This window comes from Carassius auratus, chromosome 2 (genome assembly GCF_003368295.1).
Source record: "Carassius auratus strain Wakin chromosome 2, ASM336829v1, whole genome shotgun sequence".
Classification (NCBI taxonomy): domain Eukaryota; kingdom Metazoa; phylum Chordata; class Actinopteri; order Cypriniformes; family Cyprinidae; genus Carassius; species Carassius auratus.
In genome coordinates, this window is record NC_039244.1 from 29,737,857 (window position 1) to 29,759,924 (window position 22,068).

Here is a 22,068-nt window from a genome sequence, read left to right on the forward strand (position 1 = left end):
AGACATAATTCACCCCAAAAAGATGTGATGTGGTTGAGGATTTGAGAAATGGATTTCCTCAGAAAAAAGAATGAAGCACTTTATTCAGCAGAGATCATAAACATGAGTAAGTCTCTTTTTATTTATTTGTACTAGTTTTCACATAACGTGTAAACATTTTACTAGTTAGACTTTTTCCAAATACTTTTTCCAAACTATAATTCCTGACTAAATGTATAATCAAGTGAAACATTATGAAGTTTCAATAACAATATACAATACTATACCATTCAAAAGCTTGATGTAAATAATATAAATGTGACAAATAGAGATAACTCTAACAAATGTAAAAACAATGCAGTTCTTTCGATTTATTCCCCCTAAAAAAAACCTGAAAAATATTATCAGCTCTTTTCAACATTAATAATAATAATAATAATGATAATAAATGGGGTTTATTTGGTAGAAAATAAGATTGTTAAAAGGATTTCTGAAGGATTGTGTGACTAGAGAAAGGATGCCAAAAAATTTGCCCTCAGAGTGGCACAGTTGAATGAGAGGCTCATTATGCAGCTCATTATGCAGGGCTTTGTCTTCTCTGGTGTAAATCACAATGATATTCATGATAGTTGACGCCTACTCGCATATGACTTTTACCAACAAAAAGTGTTTTAGAAAATTTAAATCAATATATTGTTTTCTGTGAGTGAGTAAACAAGATGATTTTCACATCATTCAGATTGAAAAATTCTAGGCTACAAGCTCCAGTTCTCAACTTTTCCGGCAACCAATTTTATGTATGTGTTTTATTGCCTTATTCAAGTGATTTAACATTTTTAGTTTTTCACTAACCATGCATAACATTTTTTTTCTCAAAAATACAATCATGTACATGCATGCATTTCACATATTATTATAGCCCAGTTTGTGCTGATTACAGTGATATTAGACTTTACCCATTTAGATATTTATAAGAAACTGAAAAAAGCACAAATGTCAGGGCATGACAAAACTTCTCAAGGCCCCAAAAATACCCTTAGACTCCAGAGGGTTAATATTTGTTTTTTTAAGAAAATGTATAAATGTACATTTACAGCACATTTATTGTAAATTGTAAATATCGACAATAAATGATTTTCAGTTAATTAAACATTTTCATTTATTTTGCACAATACAGCACTAAATAATTCAACACTCGTGCACACAGAAAAGAAAGCTTGCATTTATGTAAAAGAACATTTAAACAACAACAACAAAACAACAACATATTTGAAACATTTGGGTCCACTGGTGAAGGAAAGCAAATGGTGACAATTTTCATTTTTGGGTAAAATATTCTTTGTTGCAATGAGTCAGAACATTTCTACTGGGGACGTGAATGATGGGATGTAATAAAACTATGTAATAAAAAGCACATGAGCAAAGCAGAGATAAACAGTTATTGAAAACAGTAAAGCAAGATCAGTTTCTTCTCTGATTGATCTGTCATAAAACCTCAATATTTAACAGAACTGCACATCCATCATTCAAGCAGTTTCCAAATCATTCACTGTTAATAGCTAAAACAAAGTCTGAAGTGTTATTGAGTACCAAAGCATAAAAAGTGCAAAAACAGATGAAATGTTATAAATAATATAGCTGAAAAGAAGTGATTACATTTAACGATAAAAAAAAAAAACTGATTGAAAAGTTGCTGTTTTGATCTGTCTGTCCTCAAATTAATGTTCAAACGTGTCATACAAAGACAAAGCAGAATGCATATGTATGTTTTTTTTTTTTGTTTAAGTTTATTTTGGTGAGCAAAGGATTGAAGTATATAAGTAAAAATATAAATAAAAAAATAGCTGGAAATATAAAAAAGAAAAGAAAAGATCTGATAAAACATATTTAGGCATATTGTTATTAAGTATTTGAGCATATGCACTACTGTATACTGAACTGCTAGCATATGACATCATGACCTTGATTACAGTCCTTTCATAGTCAAACCACATTCCAAAATGTATGCAAATGAACATTTAGCTCATAACTGGATGGGCATTTTTATGCATTGTGTAAACACAACATTAACGTTTATACATAGAGTTATAAAAAGCAGCATTTTAATATCCATAACAGACCATGAGCCTCTAAACCTCTAATACTGACTTCAGTTAAATACCAACAAATTAAGGGTTAATTACCCATTTACACATTTGTTCTTCCTTATGGCTATATATATATATAAATATACACATATATAAAGATTTTCAGCTTCTCATATACAGTAATGTATGATGCATTTATGCTGAAATGATTGAATGGAATGTGAGGCAGTGGAGCATGAAGGCATAATAAAAGGCTTTTCAGGATCAAATCTAGATGAGTAAAATATGATGCTCATTCATTAACCAATAATGAAGTTAATGTCTAATAATGTACTGGTGAAGAATGGTGAAGAATAGAGAATAATTCCCTGATCAGATCATAGTGCTGCTGCTGATTGATTTACTCAGAATGATAGATATATTTTGTTCATCCATGGCCTGACACTTGAAATATATAGTCTAAAAACAAAACCAATAACAGAAAACACCAAACAAGGTATACTGGGGCTGCCAAAGGATATATTATTAGGCAATATAATTATTTCTTCATAAATGCATTATCAAAAACATAATATACTTAGTATATCTATGGTAATATTTGAGTCATTCCTACTGAATGCAAACTGTAATGATCTGTTAAGTATTTACTGTAGAGTTAAAGATGTGAATGCACACCTTTCCTTTAGTATTAAATGTCTGCTTTAGTATAACTCATCCTGCACTGTTTGTGCTTTGTATATGAATGATGGATATATTCATATGTGGCTTGTTATTAATATTTATTGTTTTGCTTTTATACAGTGTTGGGGGTAATGCATTACAAGTAAAGTGAACTATGAATCAGACTGTCACTATTAACTAGTAGCTTCTTATTTATTAGTAAAACCAATATAATCGGTAACTTTTTTAGGTAGTAATGCAAGATTGCAATGCATTACTTTTAAAAGTATCTTTCCCCAACACTGCTTAAATATTACCAGACTATATGATGATTTTCCTCTTTGGATGAAAAAAATGGCCATTGAATTGCTTCCCACACAAATTAATGGTTTGCATTACAGAGATTTTGTGGTGGACTGTTATTTTTTTTTATAAATACTATTATAAAGTACTAGGATATGTTTGCTATAATAAACGGTTAATGCAATGGTTAAGGCAGCCAAAAATGACACCAAAAAATAAAATACAGAAAATATGATCTTTTATGCTTAGTATGCACCTTATTTTTCAAAACGAAAGTAAGCTGTTTTCTGTGAATGTGCGAGACTTCTGGTTACTTAGCCACTGTAGGGAACCAGTGTGTTCATAATTAAGATAATACATTCAAAAATATGGTAAAACACACCAATCTGCAATATCAAGCAGCAGAACCAGATGTTCTGTACAACCAAAAATAGCAGGAAGTCAGACAAATTCAATTTAAAATGTCCACCTCCGGACTTACAGGGGGAAAAAAGATGAATAATAATAGTCTGGCCTCATAACAACATGCTTTGATGTTTCACCACTGGCAATAATACAAGCTTGTACTGTATAAATCTACACTGATTCAGAGGGAGTTCACTTTTGTTTTTCACTGTCAGACTCATGAAGAAAAAAAGACAGTCTGGCAAAATTTGGCAAATCTGCTGAATAAACGCGTAGATAAACGAGACAGTCTCTCAAAGTCTTAGAGACATAGAAATATCACATTCTACTAACAAAGACCTGCTATCATAACACAAAGAGTGTCCCTACTGGCAGTTGCATCTGTAAATAACATTATATTAAAAACATTTTTATATATATCATGAGTATCTTATTTACAATTCACGGCCCACAGTGCCATATATTTCATGTAACTTGATCCTGAAGCAAGCTCACCGTTCTTCATTTAAGGAGGTGATGTGACAACCTGAAAGCACCCGCGTTGTATGTTCACAGTTTAAAACCAAAATGTGTTGTCCTCCTCTGAATGCTGCTGATGAAGATGGCTTGAAAGTCTTGAAAGAACTTGTGGCTCATTTAAAAGACACGGATCAAATCTGGTCCATTAGGTCAGACACCGTGTCTCCAACTGTACATCTGAGAAGGTCCCACAACGCAGATTGTGAGGAAATCCTGAGAAACATGGTCTTTATTAAGGTTTGTGAAGTCACATGACCGTTTCTCTTTCCTCCTCCACCACCGGGATGGTTTTTTCCACTTGGAAGCTCTTTGAAGGTTCTTCCTCTTGTGTATGGAGCTCGTGACCCGAGGACGGGATTGAGTTCTCAGAGACCGAGCCGTTCTTCACGTATCCCGGGAGGTTTCGGTGGCCGTTGAGGGAGACGGGCCCCAGACGGCTGGTGAGGTGCAGGGCCAGAGGGCCCCGTGCGGTCACATTAGTGACGCTGGTGTGAGACACCATGGGTCCATAGCTGTACGTGTTACTGCCACTCCGGGCTTTTCTCTTGAAGTCCAGAGCGAGCGTCCTCCGACTCCAGGACTTCTTGATCTCTGCTTGGACCTAACGAGTGATCAAAAGAGAATATATGTGAGTACATGATTCTAAAAACTAAAGCACTTGTAATTAATTACATTTTAAAATACTCGTAATCAAATTACTTATGTTTTTTTATTGATTGCATGATTAAATATTCACACGACTGAGATAAATGATTCATAATTTATCGATTCGCCCTAAAGACAAGTCACTGTCTAATTCATTCAGATTCTAAGGTGTTTTCTCAACATTTCAACATTGCATAAACTACTGATGAGCATTTTAATGGTTATTTGAATTATTATTCAGTGGGTTATTTAAACATGTATTATTATACCTTTCGAAGGCTTTTGGCTTTCAGATATATTAAAATGCACAAATTCACATAATTTACATGTAATACAGGTATTTCCAATTTGATTTCATATATTTTTATTTTTTCATATAAACTATTTTCTTGACTTGCATCTGAAAAGTAAGACATTTGCATGTTCAGGTTTGCTGACGTTGTTTAATGGTCACATCACATCCAGGTAAACAAATAAAATATTTAATCGCTTTTAGTAAGTTTTATTTGACTCATTGTTCTTTTTTTTTTTTAATGTTTACATCAAAATGTTACATTTTTATGACTGAATTAAATTAAAATGGTACAACATTATCCTAATGAAATCAATTTGACAAGTGAGATAGGTCAAAAGTATAGTCTTATTATATTAATTATATTATTATAATGATATTAAATGAAATGTAATGCAAAAAAAGTGTTTTCTCTAAGGTTCATATTCTGGTCAAGACTTGCGAGTTTTCTTCTGGAAATAGGAGATACACAATCTTGCCATTTTTAAGCTACGCATAACTGCTTCTTCACAGTCCTTTAAATCAGCCCATTCATTCTCATTAATGTTCTTGAAAACAGCAACCGCAAAAGTATGTACATAAATACGGCCAAAAAATGAGTGCATCAAAAGCCCTCCTGTGTGCCATTGATCAAACAAATGCTCCCATCAAATAAATATAGCTATTAACAACAATGCACTTAAATCACCAGTGAATACAGTACACCATGAGCCAGAGAAAGAGAACAAAAAAGGTCAAATGTTAGTTAGTTTAGAATTAGCTGGGAAAGTGCATGATATTGTAAGGTCAAGATTTGTATGATTACTTTATTTATTGCATCAGTAACACTGCAATATTTACATGAACACATTATTTAACATAAACTAAGAATAATTGTATATATTTTTACTACTTTAGTTATGAAATGTATACACATAGCAATTAATTGTAATATTAAAATGATGTTGGATCATTAATAATGAAATACTATAATCTAACAATGGAGAGATATATATATATATATAAAATATTCAAGGGCGTTACAAACGTTATGTTATGGGTTGGGGGTTGGTTAAGAGAATATATAAAATAAATGAAACAATTAAAGCAGTAAATCATTTCTGAAAATTAATAATGCAAATTCAGAATTTAATAGTAAGTGCAATAAAATTGTATAAAGTGCTATTACTAACATAAGACTAGGGTCCTGAAGCCGCAGCTCTGGTATTACAGGTTCATGCTGTTTAAATAAAACACAGACTGAGCTAGCAGACTGTCCAGACACAAGCAGAGTGATGAAACCAATTATCTGCCAGCGTTTTAGGACACAGAAACTAGAGTATTTAAAAGTATTCATTCTTACCTCTCCATTGCAGAAGCAATATATAATTGCAACAAAGAATCCCTGGAAAACAGAGCATCAATATAAAGATACTAGTTAAAGCAACATACTTTGGTGTCGATGCTTTGGTGCAATGTCTTCATGTGTTTTGAAATATTACCTGGAATGAGTTAAAGAGCATTTCATAATGCATCTGGATTTGCCACGGCACCCCAGACACTTCTGTATAGGGCATTGCCATGAACACAATGTAGTGAACCCCAAAGAGCGGCATTAGGACCAGCGTCGATTTTAACAGCTTTCTGTGGGATAAAAAGATAAAGAACCCAACTATATTTAAATATTCAATACTGTTCAAAAGTTCAAAAAGTCAATTTTTCATATATATTTTTTTCTTTTCAACTGACACTTTTATTCAGTAAGGATTCATTAAATTAATCAGAAATAACATTATAGGAATTATTAGGAAGGTGCAAAAAAAAAGTGTGGTTTCAATTTCAGCAAATATATATTTTTTCTTACTGTAGTTTCGATCAAATAAATGCAGCCATGATGAACATCAATCTTACACAATCTTACCTATACTGTTGTCTGGTGTCACATCTTCCTGCATTTGTTTCTCTAAGTTTGGTTGCCAAGACTCTGATTATATTCAGGAACAACAAAAAATTGACCTTTGGGGAAAAAGTATATGCGCTTATTAATGCATCAAAATAAAGACATACTGTATCTAATAGACACATGATATAACTGCATTAACAAATTATTCTTACAATGTATTCACATTCATGGAATAAATATAATATTTGCAATTTAAAACACATGAATGAATCAAATGAAGCTCAACATAACTAAAATTGTACACACTTAATTCTAAAGAATTCTAAAGAATTCTGTCTAAATAAGTGCCTACTTATGAATTTCTTTGTCATTTTTATTCATGGAAACTTACAACAATTGCTGTCAAAATAGGGATCTGCACAATCCATTTAAGATTTCCTGCACTTAAATCCCAGCACCTGTAGATCATAAACCAGACAAGAGAAGCTCAATCCAGACATGCTATTAATATTTAATATATAGTATACAAAGATACTGTTTTCTTTTGCAAAACATCCTGCATGTGCATACATTATTTACCATGTAGAGAATATTTTATTTGTTCCACAGGCTGAATTAATATTGCATTCCTGTATAAATGCACACATGGCAGTATTGGCAAACAGATTGAAGCACAAACACTCACTCAGTGTCAGCAAGAGTGGCTCTCACACTGGCCCAGATGGTTACAAACATCGCAGGAACACCTGTTTAATGAAACCTTTAGTGACCTTCACTCTCAAATGGCTACATGCAGAAGAACCTCAGTGCTTTTTAAATGAATAAACTAATACATAATTTTATTAGAAGTACTGGCCCAGCAGAAAAAAAATAAACAAACAACAAGAACATCCTATAGTTGATCCCCGGCTCTGAAGCACTGGTTTAAGCAACATAGAAGTGGCTTAGCTGCACAGCATCCACATTGTATGCGCTGTGCATGTACAACTTTTCCGCACAGTGTGTACAATGCAGGAGCCGTGGAGTCCAAATTATATCCACAAATACAGACACATTTGCTGTGGTCTCTAAAGGATATTGCGCATGTAACAATTAGCATTACCTCAATGCAACTCTTGCCATTGTAGAAAAAGTCAAATTAAAAATCTGTTTGATGTACCGATTGACATCTAATTTCTGGAGAAGATGTCCATTGGAAGCACTGATTAAATATGTTGGATGATTTGGTGGAGCCAGAAGATTTGGTGGTGATTTTCTGTAGCCAGAAGCCGAATAATTATGCCCTAGTGTTGTGTATTGGGCACGAGTCTACATGATTGTTAACTCACCCCAGCCAATCAGAGTAAAGCCCCAAAGGTACTTCCTGTCTGAGAAGAAGGTCATGAAGATAAGGCTGTGCAGGTACAGGCCTTCCACCAGAATCCAGAAATAATTAGTCGCCAAGAAGTACAAGAAGAGAGTCACAGCCATCTTGCAGCCAATCTTAAAGGGTAAAGTAAAATCGATTCAGCACATATTGATTGGAAGCATGCGTTCTTATTTCACCTTTTGAGGTACAAGCTATATGAAACTTGACTCACCCTAAAAAAAAAATCAACATTTGTAGTTTATAGAGAAGGACCATTTATAACAAGCTTTGAAAGATAATGTGAGTGGTTACCTCTTGAGATGAGGAGACGAGATGTGGCGTCAGTAGCTAGAGCTATTGGAAACTACCTTTCTCCAAAAAAGTCTTGTTGAATCACGTCAATGTCTCACACTTGCAAACAAAGTCAACTCTCAGCCTATATAGAGTGCCACTTTAGTTTGGGGACCAGTTCTCACTATTCCCCAACTATTAACTATGACTTTTGATCAGTGATGTGGAAGACGGCATTTAAAAAAAGAATATTTGGCACATGCCATTGGCCAGTGTGAGACACTGGTGTGATTCAATAAGGCATCAGTATTTTGGGGGAAAAAAATATAGGGCATACCCCCAAATATTTATTATATCCTGGTCTCTGAAAATGGCTTGGGACTAGAAGTGCACGATAAATATCGGCCGATAATTAATGAGCATAGAGCAGCTGTTACTACACAGAGCCATTGTTTACTAACAAGCTGTGCAAATACAAGTTCATTATCAGTGTGGAGTTGTGCATCTTCTCAGTTAACAACGGCTCTGTGTAGTAATAGCTGCTCTATGCGCATTAATTATCGGCCGATATTTATCGTGCACCCCTACTTGGCACCTATATTCATGCCCAATTAGAATATCCATAATCCTTCCTGTTACTGGGTATGAGTAACTACCATAGTTACTGTAATAGTCTTAATTATCTTTAATTAAAAGGGAAATTAATTTAATCTTCATTAAGCTTAATTGAAAACCCTGTTTCCTGGTTACGCACATATGTGGAAATTATAGGAGCATCTCAGTGGCAAATCAACAACAAAAGGCTTTAGAGGATAGCGATGCTCCCAAACTACTACTATGGCATCAACACGGTGTGAGATTTCTCTGTTATGGACTTCACTGTATGACAGTATGTGTGCTGCACTTACAAACTTGGTTTTGTTGGCAGGAGGGGCTTCTGTGATGGATTTGAGATCTTCCACAGTGATGTTCTCCATTTCCTGCAGCGCGGCACCCGAGTACAACACCACGTCTTTCACAAATATACTAATGGCCCTCAACATGAACGATACAAACAAGTGCATGTGGATGTAGTTTCTGGTGCAGTGAAGCCGTCTGGAAAATAACAGATTCAAAAGAGAAATGAGGTAAAACAAGGGTGATTAGTATCTGTATAATGACATGGGTATGACACAGGTATTACAAGGAGAGGGTGACTTATGAGGACATAACCCATGTCCCCATTTTTCAAAACACTTATAAATCATACAGAATGAGTTTTTTTTTGAGAAAGTAAAAATGCACAAAGTTTCCTGTGAGGGTTAGGGTTAGGTGTAGGGCCATAGAATATACAGTTTGTACAGTATAAAAACCATTACACCTATGGGATGAACCCACTTTTCACAAAAACAAACGTGTGTGTGTTTAGCTGCTATCCAATGCCCTTTCACAGAGTCTAGAACAACAATGCTCATCTTAATTAGAGCCAGATGAGTCTTCAGATGACTGTAACACAATTTTTGGATTTAAAAGGTTCAGAAAACGCGAATGTTGAAAATGTAGGGCTCAAAAAGTAAGCTATAAAAACAAAATTGTAAGCATGTGTTCCCAAATTCCCTTCAGTTTGTCTACACTCTCTCAAACTAGTTTGACCGGAGCAAGTCTATTAAGTAAAATATCATCCAGATTTGTTGCAGTCCTCTGAAAGAAATGATATAGCAGACTGATCACATCAATGTAATATTTACATAACAGCTGCCAATATGTATAAATCGACACACCTCTACCTAATGATAACCACGTACCAATAATACATACATGTTTTAGTTGTAATATACTATTGTATGTATAATTTTTAAAGTTCCAACTCAAACTCAATTCAATATTCAGTTAACCTAAAATGACTAATAAACATTTGGACATTTCTTCCAGTATTTGTGAAAAAGATTGCATTATGATACTGCCAACAAACTGTATCCATCCTGTATGTTTCAGTGTTTATGCTAACATATATAACCATCTGTGTGCTAGAACCAAATGCATTCTGTCTGCTTATTCATGAAATCACATTAGACATCGGAGCTAATGTCATTTTGTCTCAAAAGGATACTATATTGATGTCACCTGAAAGACTACAGGCACCTAAATGTCTGCACTAAAATGCCCCCTTTATTCAACACAGATAGCAATCGATGGCAAACGATCAATGTGTGCTATAAGAGTACAATTTCAAAAATGGTTTCTGTATCTCCACTGGTCAATAATAATTGTGGGTGTTTGCTTTGGTCCATCACCAGGCAATCACCACAAACTTCGTGATATTTTAAAGTTAAAATGAAATCAAACGTAATTGTCCTTATGATTGTGATTGTTGATATGATTTAGTGAGTGCTCTGAGTGGGTGCTAGTTGCCAAAATATACCTGTATTGATGATAACCATGGTATATACATATTGTTATCATGCTAATACTACATATATGACAATATTGTAAACAATCAATATTTTAATCAGGAAGTGCAGATCAACAGAAAGCACAAAAAAAAAAAAAAAAAAAAAAAGTAATAGCGCCAAAAATACTCTTCCAATAAGACAAAGTTATTTGATTGCTGGTCAGTTTTTTATTTTAATAATTTTTTGTAATCTTTATTATAAATTATTTTAGCCATGGTAATTATGCAGTGGAAACTTACATCAAAAAAGCCTTTGATGATTTCACATGGATTGGTAAAAAATACTTTTTATCATGCTCAGAACTTATTTATTTATTTATTTTGCCAAAGAAACACTTTGAGGCTAAAAATTTATTTAAATCTTTTAAATCTTTTTGTCATCCTAACAAAAAACAGAAAAAAATGAATAATAATTGCCGAAATCTGTTTTTTTCTAACTAATACTCTGAAAATGCACAGTTAAGGTGTTCAGCTCGGTCTCTTCTGCAGCCATGCATGTTAAAATATGAAACCGTTTGGGTTTATTTTGGTTATTCTGCTCTCTCCTCTGGAGAGGTTTAGAGCAGCTGTGTGGGAATCGCTCGCCTCCTCGTCATTAGACTAACTGCTGTTTAACCACCGTCCCATTGGGAACTATTGATCAGGGAGCTCAGGAGAGGTGATCCATATAGAGCCTGGCTTCTCGAAGCGTGCCTCAAACACTGGAGCTAATGTTTGAGAGTCAGCGTGCAGCATGGCTGATGTCCTGGAGCCATGCACCTGAGACCATACTACTGACACTGTGAGCGCAGAGCATGGAAACACTGGCAGCCGATCAGCAGCAGCCCAAGCGAGCCCTTATTAAAGTCATTTTCCTGACCTGCATATCCTAGTGCCCAGTCAATGGACTGGCTCTTAAGAACACGGAGCACTGGAGCCGAGTCAAGCGAATCTGGTACCTGTCACACGACCCGACCCTTTATTTGAATAAGCCCACTGGATAAATAACGAAGGGAACCTCTTTGCATTAATTAGCAATGAAAATGGAATGACTGAACACAAAAGTAGTAAATGCACTCACATGTCTTCATACTGAAAAAGGGCCATTATTACTATTAGAGAAACATTCATTTGATGCAGTTCATTTGGAAAACATTCATAGTTCTTCATTCACTGTCAATGTAATTTACAAATTATTAAAGCTAAGCTTACTAATCAATTATTTTTTTATTAACTTACTCCAGTTGATGTATTCAAATACAATTTTCTGCTGATTCAATTTACATTTACATTTTTTACATTTGTAATATTATATACTGTATAGTACTCAGTATCAATGCAATTAGCTTCTAATAAATGTTACAGTTTTTAAATTTGTATTTTCCATGGACTAATCTAAAGTGAGAATTATTTACTCTGGATAACCATTAAAAACTCTGGTAACACTTCTTATGAACCTCATATTTATAATACATTATAAGAGTATTCTTAAGGCATTATAATTAATGCATAATGTATTATAAAATATCTTATATTAAGTTTAACCATCTCATGACTAATCATAACAACAGTTTAATGCATTATAATATTCACTTATTTGTGCTTATAGCTTTTAATATGATGATGATTTATAATACACAATGGATTATATTTCCCATAGTTATAATGTATTATAAGTCTCATATCTTGCCATTGTTAACATATTAATTTACTTAAAGCAGACAAAGACTACTTATAAATACGACAACAATAATACAAATAATATATATATATATGTTTTTATTATTATTATTAATTATGCATTCATTATAATGCCTTAAGAATACCCTTATAATGAGTTATAAAATGGGCTTTATAGAAAGTTTTACCGAAACTTCTTTACTTCTGGTATAAAATACTGTACACGAGTTAGGTATGGTTAACAACTTAAAGAATAATAAATATGATCTAACTCTACACATATGAGCTATTTATTACCGTGGCAAAGAATGAAGAATTCACTATTTGTACATTACATATTAATGTATTGAGACAACAATTAATTAACTACTAGATAATAGTTTGCATATGATTATAAGTGCTTTGATACTGTACTATTAATAGAAAGTGTTGCCAAAAAGGGTTTTACAAATGATTTACACGAAAAACTGTTGTAGTAATTTTTCATGGCCATAAAAGCACACATCAATTCAACTTGAAAAACCAAAGTCATTTAGCTTATTGTAAATCATTTCTACTTCAATGCTATATCTAAACAATGGCAGCTAGCAGACAGTCAGCTGGACTCCTTGATAAATGCATCTAAATGAACAAAGTCTACATGTGGATATCATAAAACATGCATCAAGTAAACAAATCTAGATGTCAACAAAACAGAGCATGTATGTGATATTTAGATTGTAGAAGAGTCCTGATTAAGACCAGTTTCACACATTTGTGGTGTTTAAGCAATGTTCATTTCTTTGCTCATATTGACAGGTTGCAATATTTAAGCAGCAAATGCTGTGAAGGAAAATCAACACTGCAAGAAGAGTTATGGCACTGAACCTCCGCTCCGTGTCACATGCTAAACTCTATGAACTCTAACTCTATTTATCACTAAGACTGATAAAGAATTTTACCTAACAATTCTGAATTTTTTCTTTCTCAGAACTGCATGATAAAAACTAGCAATTACAAGAAAAAGTCAGAATTGCAAGATAAAAATACACAATTCTTACCAAATATCACAGCTGTGAGTTTATATCTTGCAATTTTGACTTCTTCCATAGCTAACAGTTTTACAAATCAACAACAAAAAAGAAAGAATCAGCCTTTGTTTGAAAAATGTATAAATGTTATATACAGTTGGCAAGTTTTATTAAAGAACTATATGGATAAAAAAATAAAATAATAATAATAAAGTTAATAAAACATTGTCGGAATAGTTTATGCATACACGTCTTGTTTGATATGATATTTCTGTACAGGCAATATCATTTCTGCACTGCCTTCAGGCTGAGGAAAAAGCCCCTAAAATAGTTTTATAGATTCTTCATTGCTAAAGGTTTCGTCAATCCTCTCTGTGAATACAAGAGGGTTTTTGTCTCACCGAAAGTATCCTAGGATGACTGTCGCCACCATAAGTGATCCCAGAGAGATGGAGTAGCCCACCGTGTAGATCAGGTAAAGTCTGTCAAAGACCTCCTGAGAATAAAGACAAGAATAAAGTGAGAACAAGAGCTAACACATAACAACACTAGAAACAGAACAGGCTGTAGGTCCTGCTGTTTAAGCAGATTACAATGGCTGTATAAAACAGACAATTAATCCAATCACATTATTACAACAACAATAATAATAATAATAATAAAATAAAAATGATTATAATAAATTATATAATGTAGCTGCAATTAGCAGTGATGCCAGCAGATTTTGTTTTTCATCATCTTTATCATTATTTATTTTTAACTATGTGTATACATACTCTGGTACATGTTAATGTGCAATATTTGGTAAATTAGTCATAATTTAACAGTAATGGTGTAACATAAGCAACTTTTTTTTTATTATTTCTTTATTTATTTTATATTTTTTATATTTTACAAAGAAAAAAAAGGCAAAAACATTTTACATAAATGCTAAATATAAGCTATAAACATTGAAGCTTAAATAAATATATGTTTGAAAGTGAAAATATATTAAGCTTCAACCAACTTACAGTGGGTATAAAAAAAACACCCCCTTTAAAATAATCACATTTAGTTGCTTTGAAGCTTGAAATGAAGATGGACACATTTTTTGTTTTACTCAGTGCATCTTATAACATCCAAGTGAAAGATATAACACCACTGTGTCCGTCTCCAGGCTGCAGAGCAACAAAATGTGATTATTTTATTACAGTAGCATACATTAAAGTTCAATTCGGATGAGATGAGACACCTACTGGGGTGTGCTTTTAGGCTTTTAAACATGTATTTATATTTTTAAAATGATCTTAAAAAAATGGTGACAAAAGATTGGTAGATTGTATATTTACTAAATATATATTTTTAAACATTTGTAAGTAAATATATAAATGTCATGTTTCAAAAAATAATAATAAATCTTTTTGGTTTACATGGCTTATATTGTGATTTGATTATTCAAATAAAGGGAGAAAAGAAACTCTCACCCACATTCCCATTATAATATATGATCATGTTTAAACTGTTCAATGAATCTCCTATTATATTATATTATATTATATTATATTATATTATATTATATTATATTATATTATATTATATTATTTATGATGAAAGCATTCATGAATGCAGAAATTGAGTTTTAAAGAGACATAACTGATCCGCTTTGTTCAGCGCTGCAACCTTTTATGAAACATGGCATCTGCATGTAATGCTGTAAGACATGTTCCTTTAAACTAAAATTGGGGTAGAAAATGTATTTTTTTGTTTATTATGACTGTTTTTGTTGTTTAAAAAAATCCTACTAACATTATAAGTGCAGCACAGGAAGTATTAATTTTTTTTTTTTTTTAAGCAATTAATGCATTTTATCCCATTCAAAACATTGGCAGCCCTAACATGCTTTTAAAAGACAAATTATCTTCTTACTAGTTCAGAATCTGGAAACTTTTTTTTTATTCATCTCAATGAAGTATATTATGACCATGTCTGAAACAATCCCAGTTTCTTTATGTTTACTGCTATTTCTACCACTTGAAAGCACATGTCATCAGTGTCTAATTTCTGTTTGGGCTTAAACTCAAAGCTCAAGCATTTGCATCTTTTGGTGTGTAAATGAAAGCAGAGCTGCTAAAGGAATTACCGATATATATCGAATCTCTGCCTTCTGCAGTTTTTCTGCCAGTATCACAACTGTTTATTTGGAGAGCAAGCTGACACCCGGTGACTGAGGTGTCTGCTCACGGCCTCTTGCAAAAACAGTTTGTCTTGAAGTTCAGAAAACTGACAAAAGTTGAGCAGTGAGCGGCCACACTATCAACCGCGATTACTTCAGGCTGTAGGCAGCCGAGTAACTTCACATCGCGACCGCACTGACTGAGCGATCAGTGGTGTGCATTAGAGGAGACTCTGGCGCTCACACAGCAACAGATTTGCCAGCTGTTAACATTTAGCATGAGAAGCGATGGCCAAACCAGCGTTGTGTTTGTGTCGTTGAGTCGCTGCACTCCAGAGCATTTCATTTGCATGGATGAATTTGTCATTAACTTCAAAATTGGCTCTTGAGAGTTGGGAAGCAAAAAGGCATAACCTCAAAATAAAGATCTCTAGACTTCGTTACAGATCAAAGGAAAAGGATATATTCCAAAAAAGTGGCAAATAAAAAATGGAAACCATAATTGACTATTTGAAGAAATTATGTTTGTGCAGTTAGCAACCAAGGATCTGAAAAGCTAATCTTAAAAACCTTTGTAACATTGCTATGAAAATGAATAAAATGATCCAGAACTCATCATCTCCTCACATCTCTTAATGAATGAACAAATCAGATGAGCAATACGCAAAACAGAAAATCTCTGAACTGAATTTGAGCAAATCACCTTAATGATCCACTTCATCAGAACATCCACATAATACAGGAAAATTAATAATTTTGGTCTATTCGTGTCAGTTTGTGTCAACTAAAAAATCTAAATACATTGCAAAAGAAGATGAATGGTATGACCATAAAATGTGTGAACTTTTAGAGATTTTATTATCTTGTGGCAGATATATGATTATTAAGCTATTAAGTTAATAAGCTAAAATTAATTATGAGAGCAAAATGAAATTTAAAATGCAAAGCCAGATTTGACCCAGACAAGATCTTTCTCTGTATATCATGGTGACTTCTAGCAAGCGTTTAGACAATGTGTGCATACGTGTTGGAGTTATTTGACACCCGATGACACACGCAATCTTTGCGTCATTTGTTTGGGTAAAGATTATGCACGCAATGTCTTTGAGGAGGCAATCTGCGGACGAGAGATAGCCTCGGGAGGATGATGTTATATTTTTAACACTTTCTGATACTGAGGTTAGTGCTCTGCTGGGTTTTTCCCCAGGAAAAGCAGGAGATATTTGAGGATGGTAAAGAAGCTGAGGCCGAGCCGTCTCAGTTCTCCTGCCCTGCGTATGTAGAGCTGTTGGAGGTTATGGATCCCACCATGGCAAAGTTGGACTTGAAAGTGTGCTTACAAGGTGACGCCGTGAGGCCGCCTCGATGAGCGTTATCTTTCTGACCATAGCCCTCCAGCTCAGGTGAACCTTCCATTTCTGCCTTATCTCTGCCTTGATCTCAGAGATCGAAAAGAAATGAAAGAAGCCGTTTTCTTCTCACATCCATCGGTTTCGGCATTAGAGATGTGCCGACATTGAGGCGATGCATGAAAATGGCTATAGAAAGAGCTTTCTTTTTGCGGGGGAGACATCCTTTCTTAATCTCCATCTTTTCCATCTAAGCCCCTTTTATAAATACATCTCGCCTAAATGGCAAGGCATACGCAACAGCAGGTCAAGCTGTGGCTTTATTACACACGATGGTGGTGCTTCAAGCATATCAGACTGATCTGCTAAGAGACCTGGATAGAGGCGAGGGCCTTTCTCCTGATCAGGTAGCAGAGCTGCGCCGCACCACGGATCTCTCTCCATGCTACCAAGCAGACCGCCTCCACAATGGGAAGGACTATGACGGCCATGGTGGAAGTGGAGAGACACCTGCAGGGAATTTCATTGATATCCGGCCAGGTCACCCTGAGGGGTCTCCTGGCCTCTTTATCTGCGCCGTCGCATCCAGCAAGAAGTGGAGGTGGCAGTTACGGAAGTCTTCTTGTATATGCTGCCTTAGGCTCCCTTACCCGAGGTTTGTAAAATTTTAGCTTGCCTCTCCCGTGTGGTTCAGCGTCTCTGCAATGCTTAGGAAGCTTTTCAATTTTTAATGAGACACTGCGTCCTCTATCTCCCTGCCATGCTTCGGACGCAAGCTTCAGACGAAGAAGAGAATGACGTGTTCTCCCGGTGCATGTTTATAGTCGCACCGGTAGTGACGTCAGGGGCTATCGCTGGCCAACAAGTTGGTGTTTTTTCAATGAATGCTTCAGAGACGGGTCACAACGAGGTGTTCATAAAGACAGTAACTTGATTTGTTTCTGATTGAATCAGCCATTTGAATGAATGGCTCACACATTAAGACAGTGACCACCAACTTACTGGTGTTTTTAGTTTTATATTTAGAGTTTCACTTACATTTAGCAGTGTAAATGCACTCTCTGAGTCTGAACAGTCTTTGTTAATATACAAATTCCACTTCAGATGCAGCTTCTGAAGGAAGGTTTGTTTAATGTAATGTCTATTCAATGCTTTTCTCATTCAGAACGTTGCCCATAATAGCACACACATCACAGCACACTTATACGCTCTCTGTTGGTACACAGACCAAATATTTTCTTTTTCTTTTTGGTGAACTACATTGATTATTCTGATTCCATTGATTAAATTCAGTTCAGACTTGTGAAGTGGAATGGTTTTTCACTAAGGGGTTCAGCTGTTGTGAATTCCTCATCTAAATGATAAATAGTTCAGCCCACAGCTCAGCTCTCTGCCCGTCTACACTGAAATGAAAAGCACACAGATGAGAGAAACACATCTAATCTAAACAAAACTAAACAAACAAAAGACGTCAGTGATAACACTGATGACTAATGAACTGTTCACAGAATGACTTTTAAAGAAGTATGAAAGAAAGTCTTCTCATGTTGTTCCAAGTCTGCATGTCTTCTAAAGCCACGATAGCTTTGAGTAACGACCAAACCAAAATTAAAACAACTAGGGGAGGAATTTATTGATCAGTTGCACTTTTTGCACATGTGCGTCAACACAAATACCTGCATTGTATTCGCAAAACTCCTGCAATCCAGTTCAGCATGCACAATGTTGAAAATGTGCTGCGTCTTCGGTTTTTAAATGTAGTCACTGACATTCCTCTCTACACACACATGCCTTTTCTATGTAAATTATGCTCATTAACTGAAGTATACCTCAGCCACTTATGTTGGGACTTTATGACTCATTTTGTTGCATTAACTGAAACTGGGCATCAGATGTTTAGTTCACAGTATTCTTTACACAGGGTTGGATCAGGGCAGGAGAAGTTTAAATTAAGTAAATTAAATGTATGCTTTTAGCAGACGCTTTTATCCAAAGCGACTTACAGTGCATTCAGGCTATCACTTTTTTACCTATCATGTGTTCCCGGGGAATCGAACCCCCAACCTTGCGCTTGATAGCGCAATGCGCAAACCAATTGAGCTACAGTAACAATAATTAAGTTAAAATTAAGTACTTTTTATTGGTTTTTCTCAAGGACAAAATAAAGACATTTTGGAATTGAATGTTCATTTGCACTTGACATTAAAAGGAGTTTCTGTAAGTTTTTGTGGTTATCGTTGTGTTGAAGAGCAAAGTCTGTATTTAGTTTGTGGGCAGCTCCATGATTAAAGACATTATTGTGTGTTGAAGCTCTCAAGGAGCATTTAATGTTAGTATAGTGACAAGTAACTTATGTATTTGTTGAATTTGAATTCTTTGTTATGTGCGTTATCTACTTAACATAAATGAACATCAAACACTAACAGGGTTTTCAGTTTATTCAAAAATATATACTTGAATATACTGGAAACTAATAAATAGAAATATAACTGAGCTGATATAACAAAAAAGTTTCAAGTTTCAGCTAAAAGTTTACTGACACAAACACACAGAATCTCCTAAAAGGAACAATTTGCACCCAGTTTGTTTGGTTTGATTTATGGTTTTATCCCATTTTGAGTAAAGAGTAACTTTGACAGCTGTTAACAAACTAAATTAGGTCTAAATAACATTTCTTAATACATTACTTATGAACTAATTATAAAAAGTACTTCTACTGATTGAAAAATCAAAATGATTAATTAAACATTACACTGAAAAAAAAAATATTTCTGTGGTTACACAAAATTAATTTATCTTAATTTTTAATTTAAATAGTCAATGTTTTTTTTAATTATTATTATATCAGCTCAAGTTAATTTACTAGATTTCAGCTTATTCAAGTCTGTAATTGTGAGTAAACAAGGGGAAAAACTTGCTTGAAGTATTTCATGGTTAGTTAGTTTAAATTTATACATTTAAAAGAGTCTCTGTAGTTAACATAATGCATTGAAGTTATGTTATTTGTCAGTTCACTAATATCAGCACAGCTATTGTTTATTGAGTGAAGACACAGAAATAATTGTAGCCAAGTTTTTTGTGAGGAATGATATTTCAAAAGTATATAATTTCAGTCATTGTCCAGGTACATATGTTTGTTTGCTTCAATGTTATTTATTTGCCTGATGTAAGCTGCCTGATCTACAAAAAGCAACTTTTAGCAGGCACCATACACCAATACATTCTGAATTAATCAGCAAATGATCAGAATGTCCAGGTTTGCGTAATGGTACATTAAATCAAATTTACATATTCAAATTGCTTGTGGATGCAAATTTGACTATAGTTGATAACAGCAACTGTACGATCGAAGGCCTTACCCTCTCTTGGCTGTAGTTATAATGAGGGAGGAATTTGGCGCACTCAGTGTAATTGGCCCAGGTTTTGTTGTTATTTGACGCCAGCTCCCAGGTCCCATTGATGTCACAGCGGCGGTAAGCATGTCCTGTGGATACAGCACAAACATACTCTAACAAAGCAATCGTTTCTTCACTTGGGACATTCATGCATTGATTCCTCATTCAAACTGACAGGATAGAGCTATGGTGTTTCAGTGGTTGCTGCTATTATAATCAAAAAGTGCTACAAATGTGGACTAAATTATTGATAAAAGGAATAATAATAAATAAGAAAATGCAACTGTGGACAGATTTGAGTAAGATGACCAATTAGTGCTCCCGTATGTACGGCTTTGCAAGAAAGCTTGTTTGGAAAGCAGACTGAATCATGATTCATACTTTTGACAAATACTTTTATGGAAAGTAATGGGTTGGTTGTGTTTTGTACCTCAAAGGTATGTGATTTTTAGAGATTTTTCAGCCTTTCTAGGATATTCCATTCAGTATTTATGTATTTCCTTCAAAGTGATTTATAAAGGTGTGTTTTTGTGTGTGTGTGTGTGTGTGTGTGTGTGTTTTTTTTTTTTGGAGGAATATTGAAACAGCAATTATAGAATATTGAATTTAATTCAGTTTTCTAAATATTTCGGTCACACTAGTTTGGGGACCAGTTCTCACTAACTATGACTGCTTCAAAAAACTCCTAATTTTCTGCTTATTAATTGTCAGTAAGGTAGTTGTTATTTTTAGGAATGGGGTGGATGAAAATGTAGTAATATGACAACTATAATTTATTTTCCAAAAAAATTATGAGGACGTGACCAGTTTTGATAAAGAAAGCCCAGTTTTCAAGGTACGTAATATCTGTGTTGCAGAATAGTCGCCACAAGCACATATTTCCAAAGAGCCTTGGCTGCTTTGTATTGTTTTCTCCATTGGATTGTTTGCTCATGGTTACTTGTCACTTTGGCATGGGCTTAATGAATAAATCTAAATGTAATGAAGTTAGGAACAGCACTGCTAGGTCTCAGTTCACCGTCCAGGTACACAATATATCTGCTTTATGAAAACACACTCTGTTTTTGTTATGAATACAAATCATGCACGTAAAAATGTATGGATATATTCCAAAATGTTTGTCTGAAAGACAAGACAAGAATTTGGAGCGTCAACAATGATGAACTGAGGAGAAAAGCACAGAATGTGGAGGTGGCGGCTTCCAAATTTGTGAATGCTGGAGGTTGTCCATTATTGTCAAGGGGTTTCCATGTGCCTTAGACATGTATCAGTTAGCCACAGGTCAGGGGCTGCAAGCTCACCTTTGTGGTCGAAGTCATGCATGTAATCCGGGCAGGCAGTGGACACCATCCTTCCAGGAAGTCCCTCGGGCCAGCAAACAATGCCATCCCACTCCGGTATGCAGTAACCCTCTATAACACAAAGCAGGATTGACATTTAGAGTGAACTCCACTCTTCCAGAACTTGCACCACCCACCCACTCCAGCAATACATGAATAACCTTTCTCCACAATCTGTGGACAGAGTCAGAGAAGATCTAGTATAGCTGACAGAAGGATTATTTTGGCACTTGGACACATTTAGCTGAGTGACAGTGCTACAATCACTATTATTCTATATGCTCGATATACTCAGAACATAAAATGTCAATCACTGCAACA

The 22,068-nt window shown here is 34.6% G+C and overlaps 1 protein-coding gene across 1 annotated transcript in view; it reads right to left on the reverse strand.

The window, feature by feature from the left end:
* Positions 1-1,123: 1,123 nt before the first annotated feature.
* LOC113039892 (parathyroid hormone/parathyroid hormone-related peptide receptor-like) overlaps positions 1,124-22,068 on the reverse strand; it is an 83,874-nt gene continuing 62,929 nt past the window's right edge. Inside the window, exons 4-14 of the mRNA XM_026198047.1 lie at positions 21,709-21,819; positions 20,372-20,496; positions 13,913-14,007; positions 9,320-9,506; positions 8,101-8,254; positions 7,458-7,518; positions 7,164-7,230; positions 6,791-6,885; positions 6,372-6,513; positions 6,233-6,274; positions 1,124-4,554 (exon numbers count right to left, since the gene is read on the reverse strand). Of these exons, the coding sequence (XP_026053832.1) occupies positions 4,201-4,554; positions 6,233-6,274; positions 6,372-6,513; positions 6,791-6,885; positions 7,164-7,230; positions 7,458-7,518; positions 8,101-8,254; positions 9,320-9,506; positions 13,913-14,007; positions 20,372-20,496; positions 21,709-21,819 (1,433 nt within the window). The 3' untranslated portion in view covers positions 1,124-4,200. The remainder of the gene's footprint in view (positions 4,555-6,232; positions 6,275-6,371; positions 6,514-6,790; positions 6,886-7,163; positions 7,231-7,457; positions 7,519-8,100; positions 8,255-9,319; positions 9,507-13,912; positions 14,008-20,371; positions 20,497-21,708; positions 21,820-22,068) is intronic.